This window comes from Lemur catta, chromosome 9 (assembly GCF_020740605.2).
Source record: "Lemur catta isolate mLemCat1 chromosome 9, mLemCat1.pri, whole genome shotgun sequence".
In the NCBI taxonomy this organism is placed as follows: domain Eukaryota; kingdom Metazoa; phylum Chordata; class Mammalia; order Primates; family Lemuridae; genus Lemur; species Lemur catta.
Genome location: NC_059136.1, coordinates 22,498,313 through 22,518,789, shown reverse-complemented (window position 1 = coordinate 22,518,789; position 20,477 = coordinate 22,498,313). Strand labels below are relative to the sequence as shown.

The following is a 20,477-nucleotide window of genomic DNA, read 5'->3' as shown; positions in this document are numbered from 1 at the left end:
CTGCGCAATCGCCAATCCCTGGGGGCCCTGCCCCTAAGTCCCCGCCCCCACCGCTCGGGCCACCAATCCTGGAGCGCGACGCCCGCCAGCGAAGGTTGTCGGCCCCGCCTCTCCTGCCAGAAGGCTTTTGCGGTGACCGACTGCTGGGCAGCTCTCCGAAGCCACCAAGAGCCTAGGCCTCCGCGGATCCTAGAGGGGCCACACTGGGCTCTGGAGTAGGCCAGCCTGCGCGTCCCCAGCCGCACTTCCGGACGCATCGGCGGAAGCGGAGGACCATCCTTGCCCGCCCCGCCGCCGCTTCTCAACTGGCGCCTGATTTTGGCTGTCCTAGAGCTCGTTTCCGTCTCCGAACTTTTGTCTTTGCTGTCCTCGCTGCCAGGAACGATCTTCCCCTGACCCCCGCCTAGCTGGTCCCTGCCGTAGCTTCACCTCAACTGTTATCTCAGAGGCCGCTTTCCGTTATCAGAACACTCTGAAATGATCGTGTTTGGTTACTTGTGTATGGTTGTTTCCGCTTTCTTAGGATGGTGAGCGCTGCAAGGGCAGAGGCTCGGTTTCTCGCTCTTTGCTGTACCCTGGGACCCAGCATGGCCCCGGTAGGTGGTTGTCAGTTTATAAGCAATGGCTGCCTCCGTCGTCCATTCTGCACTGGTGTCTGCGGGCTTTTTGGTTGTGTTTAAACCATGCACCCAGGGAAGAGTCACAGGGAGGCAGACGCATCCGCACTACAAGAAGAGGCTTCAGGCACAGCCAAGGACCAGAATGCCCAAATGAGGAAGGTTAGGGCTGATTTGCAGTAGGGATGGGGGCGGGGAGAAAGTCGGCTTATCTTGTCTAGTTTCTGATATTTTACAGTCTCCCCCCCCCCCACATCGTGAAACCGCAGGTCAGTGTACTGTCCATCTGGCACGTGTGGCCTGGAGCTCAGAAGATCTCAGGGAGAGTTAGGCCTGGGCTGGAGGCAACAGGGGAAGGTGTGTGGGCTTGAGCCTGGGTGCTGTGACTGGTGTTGGAGAGCCTATGTCTGAGCAGGGAGACTGGAGGATGTGGTGACAATTCTCTAATTACCATGCACCAGGTAAGTGCCAAGCCCTGTGCTGGTGCTTCCACGAGTCTTAACAGCAATTAGGGGAAGGAGTTCCCACTCTATGGAGTGGAGATCAGCTTCCCTCCATCACCCACACTGTGGAGGCTAAAGTAACTTCATCTCAGATGCTAATCTGCCACGTTGACTTCTCATTAATGCAACTAAGATTTCTACTTTATCTATTGTTACTGTAAATCCTGCCCATAGGTCAAAATGACCATGACCATAATCCTGCCCTTGGGCAGATTCACATAGCATTCTTGCCTTTCCCCAAGGAGTCGGCTTCAATTGTCCTATACAACCCTTCCCTATGGTGTGTAAGTCCTAGGTCTGGGGGAGTAATGGTGCGGGATACACCATTTAATGGTTGCCTGGGACATGCCTTCTGCCCTTAAATAAGTCCCTATTAAATGTTTCTTTCTGAAAAACGCTGGATAGTCAGCCTCTTTCTTTGGTCCTCAGCTTCCTCAGACTTTGGGAGTAGATTTGCATAGACCTGGCCACAATGGAACACACACACCCAAGTGTAACAGGGTTGGAACGAGTCCAAGTTCATCCCATTCACCACAAGAGAACCAATAAGTCCAGAGACAAGGTGTTGGGGCAAGGAAAGCAACTTTTATTTGGAGAGCCAGCAAACTGAGAAGATGGCAGATTGATTCCTAAAGAACTATCTTAAGTTAGTATGAGCTTTAGGCTCCTTTTTATGTTACGGGAAAGGGGAAGGGACAGAGGTGGGGAGGAGTTGCAAGGGGTAACTGAGGACTTCAGCGAGGGTCCGAGGAGGTTGTAAAAGTTTTTAGGTAAGGAAGGTCCCGATGTTCCTATAAATCTTGTTATTTCTGTGCATACTTTCCTTATCTGCCCAGGAGTTACTTTTGGGAAAGGGATCATTATCTTCTAGAGTTGAACTACAAACTAAATTCTTTCTATAATCAGCTGGCCTATGTGCAGGGGTTAGCGGATTTTAACCTAAAGGATACTACCAAAGGGAGTGAGAAGCGAAATGGAGCTAGTTGTGGTAACCCTCCCTTCCACTGTTACAGGGTCTGCTCTGCCTAAGGGGCTGTGAAGCTCAGGACTGGAGTTCGGCCCTATCATTGGATCATCCTGGATTGTTTTGCCAGTTGACAGGGATCAAGCTTTGTCCTGGCAACCTTGGTCCCAACAGAAAGTTTAAGCTCCCAGGGCCTTCATCTCATCGTATCCTATTTTCTTTTTCTCCTCCACAACTTTTTACTTTGTAAATGTTCATATATTCATAAAGGTTGAAAGAATAATACAATGAATACCTGTATGCCCTTCACCTAGATCGAACAGCTAGCATCCTCCCTAGCACATCTCTTTTGTGTGTAGCTCTGCCACCTTTTCTTTGTCTCTCTTCATTTCAACAAACACTGTTTATTGAGTGCCCATTGTGTACTAGGCACTGTTCCAAGTGCTGGGCCTACATCAGTGAACAAAAAGCAACACTCGTAACAAATGCATGGCCTCTTGGACCTTACTTGTGAATGGGGACAGCAGGCAATGCACAGAGTAAATATGGAAGTGTTAACAGAAAAGAACCCAAACGCTGTAAAATAATTCAGAGAGGTTTATTCTCAGCCAAGTATGAGGACCATGGCCCAGAGCCATGCCCAAGAAGCCTTGAGCAAGTGGACTCATGGTGTTTAGGTTGCAGTTTGGTTTTATACATTTCCAGGAGACAGGAATTACACATAAAGTCATAAATCAATACATGGAAGGTGTACATTGGTTTGGTCGGAAAAGGCGGAACATGTTGAAGGAGGGGGCTTACAGGTTATAGGTGGTTTAAAGATTCTTTGATTTGTGATTGGTTAAAGAAATGAAGCTTTGTCTAAAAGCTTGGAATGTTTTAAGTTAAGATAAGGATGTTGTTAATCAAGGAAAAGCCACTGGACATATACCAGACTCAAGTGATCAGTTAAGTAAGTTGAGGACCTGCAGGTGTGGTTTAAGCTCTGCCTTGCATAGCCTTCTGCCTGGTAATGAGTTACAAAGGACATCTCTAAGAAAGGAGGGAGCATGGCAAGGCGTGTCCGACCTTCCTTGTCATGGCCCAGCAGCTCAGCTTTAGGGTATTTCTGGGGTGCCCTTGGCCTAGAGGGGATCCATTCAATCAGCTAGGGGTGGGGTGTTTAACGAGGGTCACGATCCCCACATCCCTGGCCTCCGGTGCATCTCCATCCCTATCCCACAGTCCTGTCAGCCAGTGCCCTGGGCTTCTCTCCCGGTCCACCCCATGCTGCCCAGGGCCCTGGAGTTCATGGGAAAAGAGGAGGGGGTTACCTGGAAGAAGGGAAGAGATGAATGAATGGCCTTTTTTCAAGCAAGAGTTGGTCCATTAACATGGTGGGGTCTCTCAGGTGACTCTCCGAGCTGGAAGTGGGAGCCCGGTGTGTAGTGGCTGAAGGTAGGAGCAAAGGGTCCTGTTGGAGGTGGAGTAGAATGGTTCCTTGCGTACTTCAAAATTAGACCCTGAGAGCCTCAGGAACTCATATTCAGGCCTCAAGGTCAGTGACCATAACAGTGAAGCTTAGCAGGGGCAGTGCTGTGTCCTTTACCCGGAGCCACCCCACCTGTCCAGGTGACTGCCACAGCACCATATCCTGTGGGGAGGCCATGTGCTCTCTCACAGGAGGACCCTGTAATTTAGAGACCGTAACAATGTGTCCAAAGTCAGGACCGAAACATCTTGCTTCCAAGATCCAACAGTTCTCCCAACCGGGTCTCTCAGTGTCCTAGGGCCATGTCCTGGAGGGCAGATCAGGGGCAGCAGAGAGTCCGAGCTCTCCCTCCTCCCTCCCATGGGACCCTCCCCAGAGCCCTGTTTCTGAGAATACTTGGCTGTAGGAACTGAGGACCTCAGTGGTTGTGCACCTGGGCCCTGTGGGCAGGAGCAGTGACGTTCACACCTGTGAGAGTGCAGTCTTGGCCAGCAATCTTTTTTTTTTTTTGAGACAGAGTCTCACTCTCTTACCCGGGCTAGACTGCTGTGGTGTCAGCCTAGCTCACAGCAACCTCAAACTCCTGGACTTAAGCAACCCTTCTGCCTCAGCCTCCTGAGTAGCTGGGACTACAGGCATGCACCACACCCAGTCCCCCTTTCCTTTTTAAGGTTGATTCAGATATTCATTGACTTAGTTTTCCATACACATTTTGAGTTTCCTTCTAAAAATCCAAGTAGAACTTTGATTGTATTGCAGTGAATTTATAGGTTAAATTAGGGGAAATTAAATCTTCAAAATATTAAGTTGGTCTATCCAAGAGCAAGAAATATATCTCCATTGATTGAGACAATCTTCTGTGTCCTTTATTATAACAGAATTTCAAAGTGTTCACAAACGTCTTGAATGCTTTTTGTTATTTTAATTCCCAAATATCCTATAGTTTTTGTTGATATTGTGGAGGATATTTTATTTTTTGTTACATTATCTGGTTGGTTATTGCTGGTGCACAGAAATGCTATTGATCCTTTTTCCTAACTTCTCTTCTTCTTCTTCTTCTTCTTCTTCTTGTTCTTCTTTTTTTTTTAGGACAGGGCCTTGCTTTGTGGCCCAGGCTGGAGTGCAGTGAAACGATCATATCTCACTTCAGCCTCCAACTCCTAGGCTCAAGAGATCCTCCTGCCTCAACCTACAGGTGAGCCACCACACCTGGATAATTTTTTAAATTTTATTTTTTGTAGAGACAGGTCTCCCTATGTTGCTAAGGCTGGTCTCAAAATCCTGGCCTCAAGCCATCCTCCTGCCTAGGCCTCCCAAAGTGCTGGGACTACGGGTGCGAGCCACCCCACCATGTCCTTTTTTTCTAACTCCCTTAGAATAAATGCTTTTATCTTCTTTCATAACAAAGACTTATTTAAGGCTGTATATTTTTCTCTTAGTACACTTTACACTGGGTCTCATAGATTTAAGAATAAAGTGTTTACTTTTCATTACTTTATAGTCTGTAATTTTCTAGCTAATGGCCTTTGGAATTTAAAGGTTATCTACAATGTTTCTTAAATTCCAATATTAGTTTTTTTGTGAATTTTGAATTATGTATTTCTTATTTTGATAGTTTAATCTGCGTGCAAGATTTTAAAATATTCATTCTTTATGTCCAAGTGTATAGTTAATTTTTGTAAATGATTCATGCAGAACCTCATGAAAATATATTATCTACTGAAAGAATTTGAATTTTTCCATTTATCTGCCAAATCACTTATTGATTGATTCAGTTCTTCCCAGTGCGTCCTTACGTTTTATCAAGCTACAATCTGTAAGGACTGAGGACCTGTGCATTAAAATCTATCACTACAGCAGTATATCTAGTTCTCTCTGCATTTCTAATACTGTCTCCTTTTATTTTGTTGCCACCTTGTTCAGTGCACGGGTCCACCCTGACCCCCAGGATCAAGAGGGACTCTGGGATCGGGGTTCGGGATACCCAGCTCGGGAGCTGAACCACAGAGTCGCCCCGACCTCCGCCGTCTAGAGTGGCAACCACGTCCCAGACCGGACTGGTCCACCAGCCGGAAATCGGGCGGGGCTTCCGGGTGTCAGTCGGTTTCTGGGCCGAGATACTTTGGTGCCCCGGCGCTGCGTTCCCTGCAGTGCGCGACCCGTTGAGGAGGTGAGTGAATTGTACGAATGCTTCAAGTTTGCGACTGTGCGTCCAGGTGTTCCCGAGCCCCCTTCGTGGTGGCGGTGACTCGGGGCCTCTCCGGGCTCGAGCGGGGCGGGGGCGGAGCCGCGCGGGGGGTTGTGGGAGCGCCGGACGGGCTGGGCGGGGGCTGCTCGGCTTGGGTTGGGGGGTCGGAGCCTCGGAGGGCGGCCTCCCGGGAGGGAGTCGTGGGGAGCGCCCTGTGGCACGGTGCGCCGCGGTAGGCCGAGCCGCGACTCTGCCCGGGAGGCTGGCAGCGTTGTCGCGTGGCGAGGCCACCACAGGAGCTCGGGCGGAGCGACGGGGCAGATGTGCCATTGAATGGTGTTCCCGGGCGCTCAGGGGGTTGGGGTGGTGGAAGAAGTTCCAGGAATTCGATGCCTCTTCGGAGATCCATAGAGCCGGGGCAGAAAAGGGGGTTTCGCTTGGCGCCAAGTGTCCTGCCTGGAAGACTACATTAGAGGTGGATTCACTCATTGGGAAGGAGACTCGGGGGAGGGAAAGAGTTTGGACTCCTCTCCCAAGGGAGTAGGGGGCTGAGGGATTGGCTGCCTGTTGTTGGAGGGTGGCTTCTGGATCTTCGGTTGTCTGTCTTCTCGGCAACAGGTTTAGCCTTTATCTGGGAAAATCTGCCTCCGAGCTCGTTCAAGCTGTTGGCAGCATCTGTTTCCTTGCGGTTGTTGCACAGAGGTCCACGTTTCCTTGCTGCATGCCGGCCTGAGCGACCCTTAGCACCTGCAGGTCCACCAGCGTAATAATCATGTCTATAACTTTAAGTCCCTCTGCAAAGTCCCTTTTACTGTGTAGGGTAACTTATCCACAGGTTCCAGGGATTAGAACATGGACGTGGGGGAAAGGGGTGTTCTGTCTACCACAGATTAATTCTATGTCCTTGTTGGCAAGATCTTGCATATAATGAGGTGAGAAAAACAAGGTGTAAAACAAAAGCATAGTTTGGTATAATTTATAATAAGTCGGCAAAAAAAATGCGTATTTGCTTGTATAAGCCTAGAATAATCTGGAAGAGTATACTAGAAACGGAAGGGAAACTGAGTGGCTGGCTTGGAGATTTTTCACTATAAATCCTTTTTTAGTTTAAAAATTTTGAGCCATGTGAGTGTGCCCATATTTAGTAATAACGAGAATTCCAAGTATTCTAAAATAAAATGAACTAAATAAATACTGCAATAAACTAAATAAAGATTGTGTCTTCCCTTGGATTGGGGAGAGTGAAGGTTTTCTCAGGGCAGGCAGGCACAGTCACTTAGGGTCTTCTGATCCCATCCCCCATGTCTCCTACTCTGTTCTCCTGCTGCATGGGTGGGCACCTCACTCCCTGTTCTTCCTGCTTTGACTCTCATCTCACACTGTCCCTGTGAGCACCCTGTGAGGTCAATCTTGAAATGTTTTGTTAGTTTTGTCTCCTGATACAGAAATGTGGCTGGTGCCTTACGGAGCGGCCATGGCCTCTTATAATCTGTCTGTAGTGACCATCCCTGTGAGCTTTGTCCATACCTCCTTGCCTTCTTCCCCAAGCCTCGTCCTTACACTTGTCCTCTGGCCTTCTTACTCTACCCACCATTTATGCATTCCTCGGTGATGATGATCTCTGTCCAGCAGCTCTGCTCAGCCCTTCTTCCTTCCTGGACACACTGTGAGTGACACCTGCCATCACCTTGACTTCCTGTACCATCCTCCTGCCACCCTTCAGAGAAGGCACATGTCAGTTCCCTTTCCGTATCCCCTTGACCACACCCTCACTCTCAGCAGGTGACACTGCCACCTCCTTCTGACAGCTCTCCTCAACTGTAGCTCAATCCAAGTGGAGCAAACCATCCCTCCTCCCAGGCAAGGTAGAAGGGAACAGGAGAGTCCACTTGCTGAGGACACTGCATCTGGACAGAGTTTGTGCCCCCCCCCTGGGGGGATGGGAGGCCACACCCAGCTGCCTTCTAAGCCTCTGCTGCGGAACCTCCATTTCAGACTGTACCCTCACTGCAGGGCCTGTGGGACCTGACACAGTGCCTCTTGGGTGTGACTCTGCTCCCTCGTTTCCCCATCCACACTGGCTGCCCCACTGTTTGTGGAACCTGCCCTGCGTGACCCTCCCTTCCCCAGCCTTTGCCTGGGGACTGCCTCTCCCCAGTGTCTGCATGGCTCTTTCCCTCCCACCTTCAGGTCACTTCTCAGTGAGACCTCCCAGCATCTCCTAGTTAAAATGCTCCCCTGCCCCAGGCCTCTTCCCCTTCCCTGCTACCTCTGCCCCTTCCCTGCTACCTCTGCCCGTTCCTGCTACCTCTGCCCAGAGCACTTGCCTCACCTCACTGATAGATCATTTGCTATGATCTGACTCCCCAGGGAGTTCCATGAGGGCAACAGTCTACTGCCATGTCCCTTAGAACAGACCCTAGCATGCAGTGAGTGTTCAGGAAACACTGAAATATGTGTATCTAAGAGGAGAAATCCAGTCTGTAGGTTGGCAGGCATTTTCCACTGTGGGTTTGTGCCAGTATTTCCTGCCTTGTCCTCATGAGTGAAGGGCAGAGGAGTGAGTTGTAGTGTAGTGTGAAGGCTTTCAGGTGGGCCTCTGGGCAGGATGTGGTGCATTTACACAGAGGGGGCAGTGAGGAGGTGGGGGTTGAGGGGGAATCACGACTCATCATGCCACCAGGTGGGAATGTCCTCCTGCTTAGAGGGAGCAATTAAGACTGGAGATGAGCCCAAGTTTGCAAATCTTCACAGGATAAGGAGTGTTGACACCTTAGGACTGGACAAAAATCACCAAGGAAGTTGGTGTAGATACGGAAGTAAACCCTGGGGTGCCAACACGAAAAGGGAGATGGGAGGCTGGGAGGGAGCAGCTGGTGCAGTGGGAGGACATTCCAGGTGGACAGAGATGGGGACACCCACTGTAGATGCTGCCAGGAGGGTGTAACTCAGAATTGACCAGTAGGATTTGTGGACATTGGCATATGGTGACCACATGTATCTCCAGCACAGGCTGCTCCTGGTTGCTTAACCTTAGGTGGGTCTGGTGTGCACAGCCTTAGAGCATTGTAAGTATTAGGAACAAGAAGTGAGAGGAGTGGACCCACAGCATGGTGCAATCTCTGGGGGCTGCTCTCCGCCTATGATGATGGGCCTGGGCCCTTCAGGAGGCAGGGGTGCCTGCTGGGCATTGTGGGCTCACTTTGCCTTGGGGGTCAGCATCTTACCCCTTTGTACCTACAGCCCTGGCTCATGAGTCTGTGTCCCCCTGACTGACTCTCCCTCCCCATGGGTTACAGATCAGGGTACATAGCATCAATCCCTGGGATCTGGCAGCACCGGGACCTCTTCAGGTCTCTGGCTGCAATGGAGGAAGAAGAAGAGAGGAAGAGACCCCTCCATGATAGGAGGATGGATCCCTGGAACTAGCCCTTCTGCACACTCACCTGTGTCCTTGCTGGTTTTCAGGTTTCAGCCATGCCCAGCCTCAGAGGTCGCCATGAGGATGCAGAGATGGAACTCTCAGCTCCAGGACCATCCCCTTGGACCCCTGCAGCCCAGGCCTGTGTGAGTGATGCTCCTACTGTGACGCACCCTGGATCTGCAGTCTGTGGTCTCCTCTGCTCTGGTGATGCTAAGCTGGAAGCTGTCCACCCTCACCATCAGCAGCCAGGTACTAGAATTGTTCTCCACTGATGCCCTTATTCTGAAGAGATGATGTCCATGCCACCCTGCACTTATGCCTAGGAGGCATCTGTTTCATAATGGTGGTAGTGGTGATGGTTTGCAGTTTGAGTTTGCAGTGAGCTATGATGACATCACTGCACTGTCACCCAGGCAACAAAGTGAGACTCTGTCTTATTTTTATTTTTTTAAGTAGAGATGGGGTCTCATTCTTGCTCGGACTTGTCTTGAACTCCTGAGCTCAAGTGATCCTCCTACCTTGGCCTCCCAGAGTGCTAGGATTACAGGCGTGAGCCACCGTGCCCGGCCGAGACTCTGTCTTAAAAACAAGAACAACAGCAAAAAAAAAAAAAAACAAATAAAAAACCTCAACACAATGAGATTACCATTTCCCACCCACTAGGATGTCTATAATATTAAAAACAAAAAATAACATCTCGAGGATATAGAGAAATTGGAATCCTCATACATTGCTGATGGGACTGTAAAATGGTACAGCTACTATGGGAGCTAACTTGGTGGTTCCTCAAAAGTTTGAATATAGCATTACTGTATGAACCAACAATTCCACTTCTAGATATATACCAAGAAGAATTAAAGACAGGTACTCAAGCCAAGTGCATATATATCATGTTCAGAGCCACATTATATATATATTTTTTTTATTTTTTATTTTTTTTGAGACAGAGTCTCGCTTTGTTGCCCGGGCTAGAGTGAGTGCCGTGGCGTCAGCCTAGCTCACAGCAACCTCAAACTCCTGGGCTCAAGCCATCCTCCTGCCTCAGCCTCCTGAGTAGCTGGGACTACAGACATGCGCCACCATGCCCGGCTGATTTTTTCTATATATATTTTTAGTTGGCCAGATAATTTCTTTCTATTTTTAGTAGAGACAGAGTCTCACTCTTGCTCAGGCTGGTCTCGAACTCCTGACCTCGAACGATCCACCTGCCTCGGCCTCCCAGAGTGCTAGGATTACAGGCGGGAGCCACCGCACCCGGCCGAGAGCCACATTATTCACAGTAACCAAAAGGTGCAAACAGCCCAAAGGTCCTTCAATGGACGGATGGACAAATTGTGGTGTACACATATAATGAAATATGATTCAGCCATGAAAAGAAAGTAAGTACTGATCCATGCTACAGTGCGGATGACCGAACCTCCAAAACATTATGGAGTGAAAGAAGCCAGACACAAAAGGTCACCTACAGTATGGTTCCGTTTATATGAAATATCGAGAATAGATAAATCAATAGAGGCAGATACGGATTGATGATTGTCAGGGGCTGGAGGGAGGGGGAGATGGGGATAAGCTGCTTCATGAGTAAGGGGTTTGACTTCGGATAGGTGGAAATGTTTTGGAAGCACAACATTTGATGTACTAAATACCAATGAATTGTTCACTTTAGAATGGGTAGTTTTATATTATGTGAATTTCACCTCAATAAATTATTAAATAAACTGAAGACAAGTTGCTGTGGGAGATGGAGGACTAGGGAGCCCCCTGAGTGTGAGGTTCCTCTTGGTGTCTATATAGCAGACAGCCTGGCTGAGGCACCAACAACAGCTAATGGATCACAGTCACACATGGCATTCACATGAGCGTGGTGTTATGACTTGGGTCATTATCTAAGCTGTGTCTCACTGGTTTATTTTGTTCTAGAAGGGCTCAGAGTCCTCACCCTTCTCCAGTTGGGTGTCAGAGTATAGTGCAAGCAATTGTATTTGCTTTCAGATCTTTTTTTCATCTTTAATTCAAATTTTTCTGACTTTAATTTAAAGATTTTCTTAAAGGGAAATCATATTTTTTATTTTATACTTACTTTCTTAAGAGGAACTTTCCTCATTTTTTCCACAGTTCTTATATTGCAGAGAAGAATTACATCAAATTTAGTAAGTCCAAAAAGTGATCTCCCATCATTCTCACCTACAGAATTCATTTTTCATTCATGTCTCAATAAAAGCCTATTTTTTCTAAAAGAGTCTTTTAGAAAACTCAGGCTAAAACACCAATTCCCCATTGCCGCCATCTCCTGATCTCCATACCAGTTACATCTCATCTCAATCAGGAGTCACCAAATCCAGCTAGTGGGCTGTTTATATCACCTGCAACCTAAGATTGGTTTTGAGATTTTTCTCAGGGTGTTCATATGAAGAAGACCATATGACAGAGACCATATAGCCACAACACCTAATGGGTCCTCTCTGACAACTTCACAGAAAGCTTTACTGTGTAGTTGCCACAGCCTTCTTTGTCCTTCCCAGTTTGGCCTCTTCTCCACACAGCCAGAAGAGGGCAAGGGGCTCCTGAGTCAGGGTCTTAGGGGTGAGTTGGGGCACAGTGAGCCCCAGGCTGCCCCTGGCAGGGTTGAGGCTTCTTGTCCAGACCTTGCCTGTCCCAGCAGCCCACACTTCCCTCCATAACTCCTGAGAGCCCAGCAACACATGGATGCCACATTTCTTAGACACCCCCTGGAACCAGGGCTGGGGCTTCAAACTTGGGGAGCTGAGGCTTGTGGGGAACGTGGAGAGGGCTCCCGTGGCCCGTGTGGAGCATGTGGTAAGAAGCCTGCTGAGGGGCAGTAGGAAGGTAAAGAAAGGCATGCAGGGCAGTCCTGCAGGAGAAGAGAGGCCTGGTGCCAACCTCTGGGATACAGGGAGCTATAGGGGGTGTTCCAGCTGGAGATACCACAGTGCAATGTGTCTGGGCCACAGGTGTCAGGTAACCTGAGCATGAAATATCACCAAGAGATTGGGGGTGCGGCAGGCAGAGGGGAAGGTCCTGTCAGGATTCAGGTGAGAGCCGTGTCTGTGGCCATGTAGGATCTGCATTGACACCACTGGTGGCACCCCAGGAACAGATGTGTCCAGACTAGAGGCAGAGCACTGTTATGGCAGATTCTGGAAGTCCAGACAGGAAGAGGCAGTGAGGGAGCAGGACCGAGGGGCAGTGGTCCCAAGGAGGAGGGTAGGGGGCTGGGGATGTCTTTCACCACCCACCCACCATTACTGACTACAGCTAGCTAGACAAGAGGTTCTTCCAGTCCTGGGGACATAGTACTGTGTCTGGGAGTGATCTGGGCAATGTAGGAGACAGAGGGAAGGGACAAGGAGAGTGAGGGAGCTGGGATTTATGGATGATGGTCAGGGAAGGGTATTTGAGCAGAGTCTGGTTGGAAGGGAAGGAGGGAGTGCAAGGGCCATGTGGAAGGTGTTCCAGGCAGGGAAGACCCTAAGGTGGGTATATTGCTCTGCTGAGGGAACAGCAGGACAGAGGTGGGGAGAGGCGTGGTGAGGTCTGGTAGGGCCTGGGTCACACAGGCCTGGAGGCACTTGGGAGGGTGTTTGAGTGTGTGGTGGTGCCGTGTCTGATGTCGCCAGGCTGTCTGTAGACAGGAGGCAGCGTTGGGAAGACCAGGGAAGCTATGCAACATCCAGAGGCCATGTGGCCTAGATTGTCAATTTGAGTGAGAGACTCAGGATCATCATTTGAGTGAGGGATCCAGGGGCATGAGGAGTTGTTTGTTCTTCAAGTGTGAAGAAAGGGGAGGGAGATGCCAAAGCCTATTTTCTGGTGTGACAGGGAGCCTTATCCATGTTTCTGCATTCAGAAAGATGGGCACAACTGCTTGCACATTGTTACCAGGGCTAGAAGTTGTCCAGCAAACTCCAATCAGAATTGCAGGTTTTAGGGGGTAAACGTGGCTTTGACAGACCAGAGGAGTCTCTGTTGAGTGGGACAGCACCTGACGTTCCACCCAGGTCCCTGTCATGAGGGGGAGTCTTTGATGCATCCATGAGCTTCTTGGCCCAGCACACCATCGTGCCACTTGGCTCCTCTGCCTGCAGCAGGGCCACTTTCCACGCTAGTGACTCCTAGGACTAGCCTGAGTGCCATGGAGAGTGTCTGAGAGAACCAGACAAGCCTGAGAGGCTCACCCCTGGCAGTGAAGAAGAAAAAGGGGTAAAATGTGTAACAGTGGAGTGCAAAGTGTGGGATGTCTTCCTGGTATAAGTGGGAGAGGTCAGAAGCACCTGGATTTGGGATACATTCTGAGGTATAGCTGGCAGGACTTGCCAGTGGCCTGCTGTGGGTGTATTGGGAGCACCCAGGTTTTGGCCTGAGCAGGAAGGCAGACTGCGGGAGTGTTTCCTGAGATGTGGCACCCTGGGGAGGGAGAGTCGAAGGTCTACCAAGCGCCTCTTTCTCAGCTACAGCTCCTGTGTAGCCTTTCCCCCCAGACGCCCCTCCAGCGCCTCTCTGGTCCCCTCGGATCTGGACTGTTGCCCCCAGTGGGTCCCCTGCTCCCCTCACCTCCTCCACAGAGGGGGCTGGTGGCTCTGTAGACTTGCCATCTGTTTTCCTGCTTCTGCTGTAGCAGTTCCTTCCAAGTGAATTTATATTTCTTGTTTCAGATTGTGACACCAGGACTGAGGACAAGGAGTTTCTTCAGAAGGAAAACATTCCTGAGGATTTGGAATCACAGGCAGAAATATCAGAAAACTATGCTGGTGGTATTTCCCAGACACCTGAGCTTGGAGATCTCTGTGATGATGTATCAGAAAGAGATTGGGAAGTCCCTAAAGGTGAGAGACTGGTGCAGTCCTTCTCCCAGAAGGGGGACTTCACACCAGCAACAGTGTCCCTTAGGAGCCCCTTAGAGGAGAAAGATCTGGACTGTAGTGGTTTTGAGAGAAGCTTCAGTCTGAGCCCAAACCTGATGGCTTGTCAGGGAATCCCTACAGAAGAGATGCCACAGCCCTATGACATGTGTGGCCAGAGCTTCCAGCATAGCATGGACCTAACTGACCATGAGGAGGTTCCCACAACCGAAAGCCCACTCATATGTAGCGAGTGTGGAAAAACCTTCCAAGGAAACCCTGATCTTATTCAGCATCAGATAGTCCACACTGGAGAGATGTCGTTTATGTGTAATGAATGTGGGAAATCCGTCAGCCAGAACTCAGTTCTTAAAAACCATCATCGATCTCAAGTGAGTAAGAAAGCCTTCCATGGGCACTCAGGTCTTGCTGGGCACCAGGGTCCCCACAGTGGTGAAAGACCTTATGTGTGCGGTGAATGTGGAAAAGCCTTCAGCCAGAACTCAAGCCTTAAAAAGCACCAGAAGTCTCACATGAGTGAGAAGCCCTATGAGTGCAATGAGTGTGGGAAGGCTTTTAGGCGGAGCTCAAACCTCATCCAGCATCAAAGAATCCATTCTGGGGAGAAACCGTATGTGTGCAGCGAGTGTGGGAAGGCCTTCAGGCGGAGCTCAAACCTCATCAAACACCACAGGACTCACACAGGTGAGAAGCCTTTCGAGTGCGGTGAGTGTGGGAAAGCCTTTAGCCAGAGTGCCCACTTGAGGAAGCACCAGAGAGTTCACACTGGAGAGAAGCCTTACGAGTGTAGTGACTGTGGCAAGCCATTCAGTCGGGTCTCCAACCTCATTAAGCACCACCGGGTTCACACTGGAGAGAAACCCTATAAGTGTAGTGACTGTGGGAAAGCGTTTAGTCAGAGCTCCAGCCTTATTCAGCATCGGAGAATTCACACTGGGGAGAAGCCTCACGTGTGTAACGTGTGTGGAAAAGCCTTTAGTTACAGCTCGGTGCTCAGAAAGCACCAGATAATCCACACGGGAGAGAAGCCATACAGATGCAGCATCTGTGGGAAGGCCTTCAGCCACAGCTCAGCTCTCATTCAGCACCAGGGCGTGCACACTGGCGACAAGCCCTATGAGTGCCGCGAATGCGGGAAGACCTTCGGTCGTAGCTCCAACCTTATCCTTCACCAGCGAGTCCACACTGGAGAGAAACCGTATGAATGTACTGAATGTGGAAAAACCTTCAGCCAGAGCTCAACTCTCATTCAGCATCAGAGGATTCATAATGGGTTGAAGCCCCACGAATGTAACCAGTGTGGTAAAGCCTTCAACCGAAGCTCAAATCTCATTCACCACCAGAAAGTTCATACTGGGGAGAAGCCCTACACATGTGTTGAATGCGGTAAGGGCTTCAGTCAGAGTTCACACCTTATTCAGCACCAAATAATCCACACTGGCGAGCGGCCCTACAAGTGCAGTGAGTGTGGGAAAGCCTTCAGTCAGCGGTCAGTCCTCATCCAGCACCAGAGGATCCACACTGGGGTGAAGCCCTATGACTGCACTGCCTGTGGGAAAGCCTTCAGCCAGCGGTCAAAATTGATTAAACACCAGTTGATTCACACCAGGGAGTAGCCTGTTGGGCTGGTAGGAGGGAAATCAAGTATGATTTCCTCTCTGACCCCTCTCTGGCCATTGTCTCAGCCTCCCACTTCCCAGACCTGAAGCTTGGGCTCCCTCCCTGACCCTCTGCCCGACATCTCATGGCCACAAAGCCTGGGATCCTCCTTTGAATCATCCTTTACAGGCTCCCTTCCCACAGCTGTTGCTTCTGCCTCATGTGACCTCTTGGGTTTTGTTTTGTTTTGTGTTTACAGTTTGTGAGCAGACAGCACATATATAGGAGGGAAAAGATTATTGAAGCTGAATATTCATGAATAGAGTTTATTATTGTAACCAAAAATTACCAAAAAAGTAAAGTGACATTTGGTTTGAGATAACCAGTAGTTGTTTTGTTTGGTAATTAGTCATAAGGGGTGAGTTCATTGTCAATGGCTTTAACTGATACTTTTTTTACATAAAATCAAGTTGAGTTTTTCAGATCCAATGGCTCAGTCATCCTTCCAAGTGGTACATACTCACTACCACCAATTCCCTACCCTTCCTGGTTCCTCCCATTCCGTAACTTGGACCCAAGACTCCCCCCACTGCCTCGAATTCCTTTATGTATATCTGCAGTCTGAGATTAGCTTTCTCCTCTCTGCTCTGCTGTGTCTCTGATCCCCATGACCCCCCTGGGGCTGCTGCAGAGTTACATGTGGCTGCTTCCTAGCTTCCAGTCTCTGCCACAGAGGGAGCTCTCTGTGCACCTCGTCTCTTTACCCACAGGGTTCCAGGCTCAGTCTTTTCCCAGAGGCATTCATCACCAGACGTTTATGGAACACCTTATTAGGTATCCTGCTCTGGTTGGCCAGCTCACCCACCCATTGTCCTCGGTTTCCCAGAACTGTGCCCCTGTTCCCTGAACAGGGAGAACTCAGCCCAGATGTAACATGTCTGTCACCAGGAAGGCCCTTTGACACCAGCTAGAAAGTCTGGGGCGTGTTGCAGGGCACAGTTCTGTGAGCTATAGCCTGCAGGCCAAAGCTGGCCCACTGCCGACACAGCCATGCCAATTTGTTTACAGATGACAACAGAATTGAGTAGCTGTGTTAGAAACCATATGGCTCAAAAAGCCAGAGTATTTACTTTCTGGCCCTTTATAGGAAAGTTTGTTGACTCTGCTTTCAGACACTACCCTGTGATCTCAGGTGGCTGTCAGGGGCTGGATTTACCCAGGGGATCAGAGCTCTCACAGGAGTTAAGGTGCATTTTGTGACCAGGGGACTATTCTGTGCTGTGGAGTGATTGCCTGTGTACAGGTGAGTGGTTCCTGGGCAGTTTCCATAGCCACAGAGGATCCATCCCTCCTTACCTCTAGTGTAACACGCAGATCCTTGAGAGACACAGGAATTAAATGAGCTGCTGTGTGCAAAGTACTTTAAATTGTGCCTAGTCCTTGGCAACCTGTGTTAGGTATTATTAACAGAAAATAAGTATCTCACAGAATCTCCACAACTGAAGAAATAGGCTGGGGGCCAAGCTTCCAGGAAAGATTCCAGAACCATTCTGTGGATCTGCCCTGCCAAGGCAGCTACTGTGCACTTGGGAATCCTACTGCTCTGCTGTGACCCAGGCCAGCAGGCAGTTGTTGATTAACTTTGTTTTGACTGAGTGTCTTCTGCAGATACAGCTGAGCATCAGAACCAACTCTTGTTCTCCAGTACAGCAAGGGGGGCCTGGAAGTGTAGATTGTGGCTTCTGTGTTGGATAAAGCTTGTAGAGAGTTTCCAAAATGTGGAGGAGGTTTTAAGAGATTTTGAATCATCGTAAATGACAGATGTCTGCTATGCTATAATCTACATCTTTGTAATTTTTTTTTGATTCGGAAATAATTTCACACAGAAAAGTAGTAATAATACCACAGAGAACATCCATCCCTCTTCAGTCAGATTCCTCGGTTAACATTTTGCCATATTTGCCTTATCGTTTTCTTCTCTTCCTCCCTTTCTAGAGATATACAGACATTTTCCCCTAAGACTAAGTTGCAGACATGATGCACCTTTACCCCTGCATGTGCTTCTTAGTGTTACCAGCTGTTGAACTCCTCAGTTCCTGTCTTCTCGCAATTGAAGGATGAAAGCAAGAGACAGTTTGGAAGCAGCAAAGCAGCAAAGTTTATTAAGCAAGTGTACCTTCAGACGTTGACACGGACTGCCAGGAAAGATTAGCACACGATAGTACGCTCCAGAGGCGGATAGGAGCAGCACGTGCCCCAGCGGATAGTGGCACTGGGGTCTCTGCATCCACCCTTATCCTTTTCTTACTCAGCATCCCATTTATTTACACAGCCTGTTCTGTACCTCCTTTGCTCATGTCTCATTTCCTACCACGCTAACATTCCCCCCTCAAGGATTTGGGCCCCTGAATTCTTTCAGGGGTTATGGGCATTGATTCCTTGTCTGTAACTACTTCCTGCTAGATGGGGACAAAATTGGGTCTGGGTCCCATAATCCTTGCTGCCTGTCAGAAGAGTCAAGGTTGGGGCCTGTATTCGTACATGCTGTGTGGTTAAATCTAAAGCATTTAGGGGCTTATTATATTATAGGGGACCTTCTCACAATGGGGACAAATGATTAGCTGGGACTTTTTCCTTGTTGTTTTAACTAAAAATTTCTTTCCAGTTATAGCCAACTTGATCACATACAAATTTTCTTTCTAAATTCTCTTTCACAAACCTTATCACAACCTACACAGACCGTCTACAACATTTTTGGACTTTATGATGTTTTGTACTAAATTTTCCTTTCTTAAATAACCAGTCAGATTGTTTTAGGACAAAAATTTACTATATAAGATCTTTTCTCATGCAAAATTATTCTCTTTTTACTTTATCAAAAATACATCTTCATAATCTTAACTTTTTTCACATCTCTCTCTCCTACTTACTGGCTCTTTCTTGCTTTAATTCTCTATTTTGAATCAGCTTATAAATAACTTTTGAATTAGACAAAATTATTTATAGTGTCTTTAAGTTGAATCTTAACAGGCTGAGCATTTTTGGCTTGTCCTGGGACTTCCCCAGCCCATACCACAGGATCAACTAGTTGAAGAAACTGAAGATCTAATTGTTGTTCCAACTTTCTCTCCTTGAGAACTAGGATAGGGAAGGAGGTTTGGCCACCTAGACAGATCTTTCCACCCCATTTTGAAAGGAGATCCCATCCAGTAAGAGAGTAGGGCATTCAGGCATTACCAAAAACTGATGGGTGAAAAGAAGGTCACCCCACAAACAGCACAGTGGAGGTATAAAAGGTTTTTGTTTGGTCTCACCTGTCGTTCCAATAACCCAACAGAAAATGGGAGAGAGAGGTCAACACAGAGTAGGTGACCCTTGTGTCCACAAGAAAACTGACAATCTTACCTGCCATGTCCAGGGTTGCCTCAGGCTCCAGCCCCCTGATGTTGATTGTCCTTGGGGAGGCCAGCCAAAGCAGAGGGCCCCTTCAGTCCAAGGACATCAGAGGGGAGAGCTCTGATCCCGGTCCCCTTCAGGCCTGGGGACAGTCCTTCTTCCAGTGTCCAAGCTCTCCACAGGCTGGGCAAGGTGTTCTGGGGTCCTTTGTGGAGTTTCTTTGCCAGTCGAGTTGGGATACTTGGCCTTCTAATGTCCCATCTCTCCACAATGGTGACCTGCTCCAGTGGGTTTTCCCTTTGGGCAACCTGGAGGGGGCTGGAAAGCTGGGGCCATGGCCAAAATCTGTTGGGCCTGTTTCCTGTCTCTGTGTTTCTCTCTTTCATGCTCTTTCCTCTCTCTCATGTTCCTGGTTGTTAAACATCTCATTTGCCTTCTCTGTGAGCTGAATGGTTGGGGTTGGAGTCCCATAGCCAATTTCTGAAGCTTCCTTCAATGTCAGGCTCCTGTAGAGGGGCTGGCTGGTTAATGAAATGTGTTCCCAGGAATACCTGCCCTTCTGGGGACTAAGGGTCCATGTTCATAAACTTCCTGACTCTGTCTACCAGCCATTCATGGAAGAGAACAGGGTAGGTGTTCTGTGGCCTCCTGGGTTGTTCCCCTTACTGTATAGGCCACTGGCTTAACTATGCACTTCATTATCCCTTTCTTTATACACTGAGCTTCCTGTATACACTGGGTCTAATGTATAATTCTTACCCAAATCCCTGTTGTCCCTTAGTGCCATGAAGGCCTGTACGTGAGGCACCTCAGACCATTTCCCTAGTCTGTGGCAGACAATGTTATGGGAAAGGGTAGCTGTTTGTTTTGCAGGGACTGAGTAATGTTGGAGACTACACCCAAGAGGTGATGCCTGGGAGTGCTGAGTTGCTTGATTCCCCTTTTGAGAAAAGGGCACAGGATTGTTGGCATCCCCCTATCTGTCCTGATGCCCTGGGAGGAGGTGTCCCTCCTCACACAGGCACTACCTTGGCCTGTCATGGACCCTGGCCCATCGTGGGCCAACCTGAAACGTGGGCTAGCATGCCTTACCACGGCCTCCCCTTTTCCCTGCTTCATGGGTGATTTCCAGAATTACCCCCTCAGTCCCCATGTGCCCATGTTCTGTACGGGCTTCTGCCAGATTTATGGTCTGGTGTTGGTTTAGCCTCTCCTCTTGCAGTGCCTCCTTTAACAGGACCATGACGCTTACAAGTAGCAGGGCAGGTGGTTGTCCCAAACCCCTCCAGACTTCCTCTTCGACCCTCTGCAGAGTCTCAACCCGTACTACCCAGAAGAACCATGGATGTTCCCGGATACCTCTCCCAGGGGTGATATTCACCTAGCATTCACAAGCGTTATTACTAAGTAGGAGACAAAGCACAAATCCGGAATC

General features: G+C 49.0%; 2 protein-coding genes across 3 annotated transcripts in view; both read left to right on the top strand.

Annotated features, from left to right (window-relative positions):
- Positions 1 to 20,477, top strand: part of LOC123644827 (zinc finger protein 252-like) — a 211,739-nt gene that overhangs the window by 173,074 nt on the left and 18,188 nt on the right. The window lies entirely within an intron of this gene.
- Positions 5,595 to 16,028, top strand: ZNF16 (zinc finger protein 16). 2 transcript variants are annotated; one of them, XM_045561115.1, is made up of 3 exons: positions 5,595 to 5,725; positions 9,212 to 9,416; positions 13,841 to 16,028. In XM_045561115.1, exons 2-3 carry the CDS (start codon positions 9,221 to 9,223, stop codon positions 15,661 to 15,663), a joined length of 2,019 nt encoding a protein of 672 aa, XP_045417071.1. In that variant the 5' UTR covers positions 5,595 to 5,725; positions 9,212 to 9,220; the 3' UTR covers positions 15,664 to 16,028. The 2 variants fall into 2 exon arrangements, with proteins under 2 accessions (XP_045417071.1, XP_045417072.1); XM_045561116.1 differs by lacking the exon at positions 5,595 to 5,725 and adding an exon at positions 5,919 to 6,218.